The sequence below is a fragment of the Labeo rohita genome, chromosome 17 (assembly GCF_022985175.1).
Source record: "Labeo rohita strain BAU-BD-2019 chromosome 17, IGBB_LRoh.1.0, whole genome shotgun sequence".
NCBI classification, from domain to species: domain Eukaryota; kingdom Metazoa; phylum Chordata; class Actinopteri; order Cypriniformes; family Cyprinidae; genus Labeo; species Labeo rohita.
The window spans coordinates 7691626-7701294 of record NC_066885.1 but is presented as its reverse complement, the minus strand read 5'-3'; the positions used below and the strand labels follow the sequence as shown (position 1 = coordinate 7701294).

General features: G+C 34.0%; 1 protein-coding gene across 1 annotated transcript; it reads right to left on the bottom strand.

Annotated features, from left to right (window-relative positions):
• Nucleotides 1-437: 437 nt before the first annotated feature.
• On the bottom strand, nt 438-6814 carry gpn1 (GPN-loop GTPase 1). The gene is made up of 14 exons (XM_051132556.1): nt 6609-6814; nt 6310-6403; nt 5146-5185; nt 4791-4857; nt 4668-4705; nt 4504-4582; nt 4318-4412; nt 4072-4117; nt 3641-3787; nt 3274-3356; nt 2112-2151; nt 1807-1897; nt 1114-1218; nt 438-1023 (listed from the first exon to the last, which is right to left on the bottom strand). Exons 1-14 carry the CDS (start codon nt 6807-6809, stop codon nt 932-934), a joined length of 1218 nt encoding a protein of 405 aa, XP_050988513.1. The 5' UTR covers nt 6810-6814; the 3' UTR covers nt 438-931.
• Nucleotides 6815-9669: the final 2855 nt, after the last annotated feature.

The following is a 9669-nucleotide window of genomic DNA, read 5'->3' as shown; positions in this document are numbered from 1 at the left end:
AAGCAGCACTTAACTAATTCAACAGCTGAATGCAGTTTCAGCATGCAAATTATATAAAATGAAGGTCATTCCAGCACCTGTACTGGGAACAAAAGAGCAGGAAATACATGTTTGAGACTCTGAAAGGTGACTTTTTATTACCTCTCCAGTCCTCACATTCAAAGAAACTGTAAGCTGAAGGTCTCACTGAGTGGTATTTCACACATGTAAAGGTCTACAAGAATCTTAATTCATGAAACAGAGGGGCTGAAGGCGAAAATCTGTATCCCACAGTCTTACTACACCCACTGGATCCCTCTGCCATATGGCTGCAAAACCACTACTGCCCACCCGTCAGCTCAGCACACGCTCTGCTCCATTCAATATGAAGACGCTGAACGCTTCTTACTTGAAAAGCATTATGAAAAGACAAAGCAGAAAGTTTGCAGCAAGGCAGATCTTGTGTATATATAAAAATATTTTATTTCCAATCATAGAAACATGAACTTTAAAGAGACAGGAAGTCAGAATTTGCAGATTTTGGTTTGTTTCAGGTTGTTAGGAAATGCGAAGCATTTTTATTAACAGCCAAAAACTATATAAATGCAATAAATATATAATGCAGAACTGTTGCCTGAATACAGTTGTTTGAACACATGCTTAATGAAGACCCAAGATATTCAAATCCATGCTGACTGGTTTTGAACACAGTTCTTAATCTGTGCATGAAGCAACATACTGTTTTTACATTCTAATACAATATTTTTTATTTGCAAATCTGAAATCTCAGTGCATACTAGATGATGTGGCAGCAGGTAGCTACAGTTGTAGCATACACTCTCCAAATGAGCTGTAACTTATTATTTTAAAGTCTTTCAAAGTGTCGATGTTCAGGGGTCAAACTCAAGTGTGTTTCGGAAAGGTTTACATACATAATGACCATTTCCTGCCCTCACTTTGACTTCCTGTTGCGCACATCCACTATTTCCCTTCTCTCCTTCAGAAAGTTTTTGAAAGCACCAGACTCTTTACTTTCTTCTGTGACTGTAGGGGAAAAAGTGACATCATAAACACAGGAGTCACATGGGGTGATAGCGATTATGGTTCTTCAGGGGCCATTTGAAGTAAGCTCACCTGTGTGATCAATATCATCGGTATCGCTGTCTACGTCTTCATCAGCTTCATCAGGGTTGCCGCGGGTAAAGATGAGATCACTGGGCCCAGCAAGATCTGGCGCTTCTGAAAAATAAAATAACCGGATGTGCCAGCGTATACAGTATACAGGAGATGATGTTAATGAAGGATCAAAAGTCCAGCTGAATGCAGAAAAATGATAGCAAATAATTTCAATTATAAAGACATATAATATAAAACATTTTAATCTGCAAGGATGCATTTAATTGATCAATAGTGAGAGACATTTATAGTATAATGTTGCAATTTTTTTGTTTCTTGAACAGCAAATTAGCATATTAGAATGATTTCTGAAGGATCATGTGACACTGAAGACTGAAGTAATGATGCTGAAAATTCAGCTTTGCATCATAGGAATAAATTAGATTTTAAAATATATTAAATTAGAAAACATATTTTAAATTGTAATAATATTCCATAATATTCAAAACATCTCACCAACCCTAAACTTTTGAACAGTAGTGTTACCAAACCCACTCTTTCTTAGAGCAAAATGTAAAAGACATTTAAAAATCACTTCTGTTCTCATCTAAAGATCAGATCTTACGTTATATGTGAAGAGTTCAAAGTTGATTAATGACTTAGAAATATCTTTTTTGAATGAACAGACGTGACTGTTCTGAATGAATGTACCGGTAGGAACTGCAGTTTCCATGGGAACCGCTCCCATGTCTTTCCGAAGGCGTTCCAACTGCTCCTGTTGCTTCTGACTCTGAGCTTCAGCCTGAGTATGAGATGAAAGCATTAATAACAGTCAGACGTGACCTTTTCTTATGGAATGAAAAAGGGACATTTTTATTTGCCTTTCAAATGAAAAAATAAAAAACAAACTAACTAAAAAAACATATATATAGTTTAATAAGAGATGGAAGAATCTTTGCAAGACATGGCCAGCTGATTTATGACTAGTACATCAGCCCACATCAATGATTACTCACCAACTCCCTGTGCAGACGTTCATATTCAGGGCGATACTCTCTGCAAGAGAGTAAAACTCATCAAATGTTTGCAGAAAACCATTCATTTATCTTTCAAATATATGTGACCCAGGACCACAAAACCAGTCGCAAGTCACACAGGTATATTTGTAGCAATTATTATAATTATTAGAATTTTTATTTTACGCCAAAAATCATTAGGATATTAAATAAAGATCATGTTCCATGAAGATATTTTGTAAATTTCCTACCATAAATATATCAAAACTTAATTTTTGATTAGTAATATGCATTGCTAAGTACTTCATATGGACAACTTTAAAGGCGATTTTCTCAATATTTAGATTTTTTTGCACCCTCAGATTCGAGATTTTCAAATAGTTGTATCTCAATTATCTCAAATATTGTCCTCTCCTACAAACTATACATCAGTGGAAAGCTTATTTACTCAGCTTTCAGGGTCTCTTTCAGACCCTTATGACTGGTTTTGTGGTCCAGGGTCACATATGTATAATGTCCTTAACAAGACATACAATATGTTATTATAATTCACATTAAAATGAAACTTCTCCTATTCCCATTTTAATAAATGAAGCTGGAAGTGCTATTAGAAAGCTATTAAAATGTATGTCTTACTTTGTTTTGGCCTTCTAGTTAAAAGAATAATTTATTTCTAACACCTATACAGCTGTGCGATTAATTTAATATTCTAAAACAGCCCATTCAAAGTCAATTTTACACCAATATGTGAACAATTTTATTCTGAAGTGCAGTTTTTTATTTTATTATTTACATACTTTATATTGTTTACTAACTTTTTAATTCTTTTTTTTAATATATTTTTTATTTTAGTCATTTTATTATGTTTTGCCAGTTTTTATTACTTTTTATATGCTTTATGTCTGTTTATATTAATTTAATTTCAGTTTTAGTAATTGTAGTACCTCAACTTATTTAAATACATTTTAGTCAGTTGATTTAATTATTTTAATTAATATTTGTTTTATTTTAACTTTATTTCAATGAACAAAAATGATTTTAAATACATTTAAGCGATTATTAGTAGTAATCAACAATAACAACACTGGTAGACAGCGTAAAGCCACTAAGGTGCTATAGTCGAAGTCTGAATTTTTTCATTGCATAGTGTTGGGATACATACGTTTCATACTCTTTAGCAGCATCAGCAACCTGTACGAACAGTTCATCAAGCCCAGAACCCGTGACTGCAGACACACCGACAACCTACAGGACACAAAGAGAGTCTGTAATGCTCCTGCAAAGGCACTAGACTGAGAGAAAAAAAACAACCTGCTAAAAAAGACTGATTACAACTGTGACCTTCATACCCAACAATACATTTCAGACACTGACAGATTGTTTTTTTCTAAGCAATTACATTTACATATCTTGAGATTATAATGGATACCTAAAGCTGAGCTCTTTAGCTTGGGCCATTAAGCAACTATATAGCAATCATCCAGAACATATAATAATGCAGTTTAATCGGACCAGAGCTTTAGACGCACCCTCAGGTTGGTGTAGAACTCATCCAGGACAAGACTCATAGAGCGTGTCAGGTTGCTAACATAGGACGTCTCCTGATTCAAAGCATCCTGGAACACCTCAAAGTCCTGCATCCACTCCACTGCAAAACTGTGATCGATGATGTCGGTCTGATGAAGATACAGAAAAATACATGTTTTGCAGAATAGTTTAAAATGATGAACTATTAATACATTTTTTATTATTTTTAATTAAATTACATTTTAATTGGTTTTAAATATATTTGAACAAATAATTTTATTTAAGAAATACTGCATACATCTAATTTACTTGTACACTAATGTATATATTAGTCATCATGCTTTCTAGATATCAGTTATCAGCTGACCAATACAAATTAGCATGACAGTTTTATTACTATTATTATTATTTTTATTTTTATTTTTTTTTTTACCTTGTTCATGACAACTATGAAAGGTAGCTTAGTCTTGTAGAGAATGCTGGAAAGAAACAAGACATTTTGGTAAGATCTACTGAAATCATGACATAACTTTCATGCTGCTGTTAACACTGAATTATACAGTGTGAATGTAACACTAAGAACTGCAGAAGTACACAGTGCTCTGAACTTGAAAACACAACATGAAAAAGTTTTATGCAGTTTATACTTCCAAAATAAAAACAAGTCTGAGACACTGACCTGCAGGCATAGAGCATGTTGGACATAAAAGTGACTGGATTTACACTTCGAGACGTGTCCATCACATAAATAACCACACAGGGGAAAGAAGAGGCCTAGAAAGGAAACATATAATATTTATTCTCCAAATGAAGCAATATCCAAGAAATCCGGAGTAATAGCAATCACGACTAAGAGTGATCATACTAGTGCTTCAGTTATGATGGTTCCAGATGCAGACCATGTGAACACTTCTATTTGCCCAGGAGTGTCAATCAAAACATATCTGCAAAAAATAATATTTAATGCATGAGACTGTAGCAATAAAAAATACATAAGGACATCATCAAATCTACCGAGTACAAACTTACTGGTGGTTACTTTGCTTTTTCTCAATAAACTTCATGACCTTACAGAGGAGACAGAGAAATGGTAAGTATGTGGAAGAGAAAGTGTGAAACAGTGACATCTGTTGGATTTTTCAAATGCAATACCTGATCAAATCGTGTTGCAAACAGATTGAGAGATGTGACGATTCCTCCATTTGGACCTAAACCATATCTGTGCTAGAGTCAAAGACAATCCACTCGGATGAAATTAAATTAAAGCTGGGTTTCTATAGATTTTGACCGATGAATTTCCATGAGTTTTCCAGTCATTTGTGATTCACTGGATGAGGATTTTAAAAAATATGTACCCATGAACAGTAATGTCTATTTTAAATAATATAACAGCTGAACAGCTGAACAACAGTTGGCTGATATTTCAAGTTTTACATGACTGTGGGCTTTGAAGAAGCTTAAATCTGTTGTAAAGTGAGGCACATAATACTAAATACTAAAAGGATACTGTTTCATGACTTCCTTGTAATTGACCGTGTCTCTGATATCTGTAAGGAAAAAAACAATCAGAATACATCATTGGCATTAATGTATTTAAGAAGATGCTCACCTATCACGACCATTTATACACAACAGAAGCAAAAGTATCCAGTGTGTTAATCAGTAAAATAACCCTGAGTAAAATCTGCACTGCTTTCACACGGTTCCAGTACTCAGTCTGGAATTCTGTGGGCATATCTGAAACAGCATTATTTGTAAAGTTACAGTGGATTTGGGCATCCACCATGACACTTGCTCTGAGAAATACTGCAGGCGGAGTGATACCAATGGAGTGAAACGGTTCCCATGTGATACTGGGTAGATTTGAGGACCAGAAAGAATGGTTGTATAAATTTTAATAAATTTAAATTACATCAAAGTTAAATCTTCTTATATCAAAAGTAGCTTGTTCTGGCATAAAGGCACTGTAATCAAATTACTTTGAATATTAAATATGTTATCAAAACTTTCAGGACTCAACAACTCATTATTTTCCAAGTCTCTCCATTATTAATAACCAATATCACACAATGAGTTGGTTTAAAATCACTTTTCTTTTATATTGGGAATTTTAGATTTTTCTTTTATTCAAACAAATGCAAAAAGCAAGTGTAAACTGGCAAAAGCAACTTGTACGTCGCTAAAATTATGAATTAAATATGTTTGGATTTTTACATTTGTTTTAAAACATGTAAACAATGTCCACCATGTGAATTAACGTAGTAAGTTACATCATCTTTCCGTTCTCAAAACGGTGGAACGCTTGTAAACTTGTTTTGCACTGTACATTTTTTATTCACAAAAACAAATGTCTTAAGATGTTACCTAGCTTTCAGGCTTTTCTTGCTGAGATTTTGCTTACTGTTAAATCTCTTAAACTAATTTATAACAATAAGAATAACAAGTTACTTAAGGATGATATTTTTATGACTGAGGTGTCACTGGTTTTTGTTTTGTTTTGTTCCTTTCTTTTATGTTATTGTATTCAATGCAGTACTGTTCCTTGATGTTCTTTTTTGTCTTGCAATTAAATAAAAATAAAAACATCTAAATTAATTAATTAACTCATTATATATATATATAAAAAAGAAACCAGCACGGTTTTATTGGAATAGAAGTAACAGTAACATACCAATGTTGGCTGGAAAAGGGACCTCATGAACTGCAGGATCTAGATTGATGACATATGGAGGACTTTTCTTCGAGTGCAGGTAAGCTGTGAGCCTCTGTTGAAACAAGAAATAATACATATAATGTAAATAATATAAGCCCATCATAAATTAATTCGGATTTCTTTACGATCAGTCATTATTTGAATTTCTTATCAGAATTGCATATCACATTTAACACTGACAGAATGTTATTACGATAAAGTAAATGTTATATAATTTAAAAATGGTGTTATCTGTTGTGTTAGTCAATCAGTCATACCTGCACAAAAGTTGTTTTTCCTGACCCTGCCATGCCTAAAACTATGAGACACACCGGTTTCGGTTCTGTGTTGTGTTCGTTAGATGAACTCTGGCTTGGTATTGGTTTATTATCTCCATCTTCTTTACATTTATCACTTTCATGTGAAGCTCCATCGTTTACGGTTGCTGCTGCAGTCGCCATGCTGCTACTACTGGACATTTACCGTAAAGTAATGTGCACTGGCGTAAAATGACGCAAACGTCCTGGCGTTATTACGCACGACCACTAGATGCCAGCAGCGTTAATAGGATTTGATTGTTTTTATAAAACATCACTGACTGATACAGGGTACGTGGCGGAGACGTCAAATTTTAATTTTATATGAGTGAATAGTTCGTAGCAAAATCAATAGAAAAACGGGGAAATTATTATTTTGAATTACTGTTTTAATTACTATTTATTTACTATTTACTGTTAGTCAGAACGTTAACTTTTGTATAATTTTCATAACAATTAACACTTTCCCAAGTGTCAACAGTCTATACTGTAATGTGGAAGAAATATAATTGAAAATATTGGAAGTAAACTATTAGGAGTAACGTTAGTATAAGTAAAGGTTACATGTTTTCCCTATTACTGCTTTTGTCGTTAGCCAAAGGACATTGTTCATACAAGGTAGTGTTATCTTGAACTTTTGTCTTGTTTTCCAGCAAGAATATCTAAAACTCCATGACAGATTAATGTAAGCTAAATTTGTATACGTACACATGAGGTCAAAAGTTTACATACACCTTGTAGAATCTGCAAATCTGTTAATTACTTATGATAAGAGGTATCATATGTTTACATCCACTTGATTCTTAATACTGTGTTTTTTTGTTTTTTTTTTTTTGTAATAGTGATAGTTGTTTATGAGGCCCTTGTTTGTCCTTAACAGTTACACTGCCCGCTGTTCTTCAGAAAAATCCTTCAGGTCCCAAAAATTCCTTGGTTTTTTAGCATTTTTGTGTATTTGAACCCTTTCCAACAATGACTGTATGATTTTGAGATCCATCTTTTCACAACGAGGACAACTGAGGGACTCATATGCAACTATTACAGAAGCTTCAAACACTCACTGATGCTTCAGAAGGAAACAATGCATTAAGAGCCAGGGGTGTAAACTTTTGAAATCAGTTTGAACAATATTTTGCCTAAATATCATAATTTTTCATTTAATCCAGCCCTTCAGAAGCTGTAGAGGCCCAAGAGACCCGAGTTAAATCAAAAGCACTTGCTGGCACCTTTTGTATATGCTAAAAATAGCTTTTATATATATCTACTCTGTATCAACACAAACATGAACTCTTTGTGGGGTTTTTCCATGCTCTGCTCTTCCTCATGTCTGTGCTGCATTAACACAGAATGAGTTTTCTGAGGGCAAACAGCTAGTGTGCACTCAGGGCCTTCAGATGGTTTACACTAGACATTCCTCTATAAGAACAGAACTGCGGAGATCCAGGTTAACATGGTCTGTGTGTATCATTTAACAGGTTTATTCAACCGGGTCTGTGTACAACGGTTTCTTTACATGAGGTGTCATGGCTGGTGGCTCTGGATAAGCTACAAGACACTGTAAGCTTGCCTCATGTTCTTGGAGTAGGAGGAGTAGATGACTTCAAACATGGTGAGAGCTTTCAGTTATTTTATATGCTACACTTTTAGAAAAACTAACTGCCAACCAATCAGAAGTACGAGCAGTGAAACCGAAATATTTCAGCATTTAAAACTGTTCACACTTTCTTCAGCAACCACTGACTGACAAACTTTGTTCACATTTTAGCTGCTTCCTTAGTAGTTATTTCATGGTGATTCTGATGACAGATTTATTATTGTTTACTGATCTCACTTTTCAAGAGCGTTGACAAGAGTTGTTCATACACTCTCAGAAACAAAAAAGGTACGGTTTCGAAAGGTACTAATATGTACACTTTAACTAAATGTACCATTAAGGTACTAAAATGTACCCTGTAGGGGTAAAAGAGGTACAAAGGTGTATCTTTTGAAAGGTTCTGTCCCAGTGACCGCTTTTGTACCTTTTTTTCTGGGCGTGTAACTCTTGGGTCAAGAGTTGAGAACTCTGATGTCTCTTTTGGCCAACATTCAATATTCGGGTGAAATGTCAAGAACGTGACCTGCTATTATCTACTGTGGGATTGTTTTTTTACCATAAATAACAATGTTTGTTGCACTATATGTACAGATATCATTTTTCAAAATAAAATACATTGTTCATAAAGGACATTTCAGATAAAGGACATTGTTCATACAAGGTAGTGTTATCTTGAACTTTTGTCTTGTTTTCCAGCAAGAATATCTAAAACTCCATGACATGTTAATGTAAGCTAAATTTGTATACATACACTTGACGTCAAAAGTTTACATACATCTTGCAGAATCTGCAAATCTGTTAATTATTTTACCAAAATAAGAGGGATCATACGAAATGCATGTTATTTTTTATTTAGTGCCGACCTGAGTAAGATATTTCACATAAAAGACATTTACATGTAGTCCACAAGAGTAAATAATAGTTGAATTTATAAAAAATTACCCCATTCAAAAGTTTTCCGAAAATGACTGTATGATTTTGAGATCCATCTTTTCATAACAAGGACAACTGAGGAACTCATATGCAACTATTACAGAAGGTTCAAATGCTCACTGATGCTCCAGAAGAAAACACAATGCTTTAAGAGCCAGGGGTTTAAACTTTTGAAATCAATTTGAACAATATTTCATATTTTTTCATTAAGTACGACCCTTCAGAAGCTACAGAAGATACTTACATGTTCCCAGAAGGCAAAATAAGTTAAATTTACCCTAATCTTCAAATTCAAAAAATTTTCACCCCCTGGCTCTTAATGCATCGTTTTTCCTTCTGAAGCATCAGTAAGCATTTGAACCTTCTGTAATAGTTGCACAAAGTTGTGCAACTATTACACACAGTTGTCCTCAGTGTGAAAAGATGGATCTCAAAATCATACAGTCATTGTTGGAAAGGGTTCAAATACACAAAAATGCTGAAAAACCAAGGAAT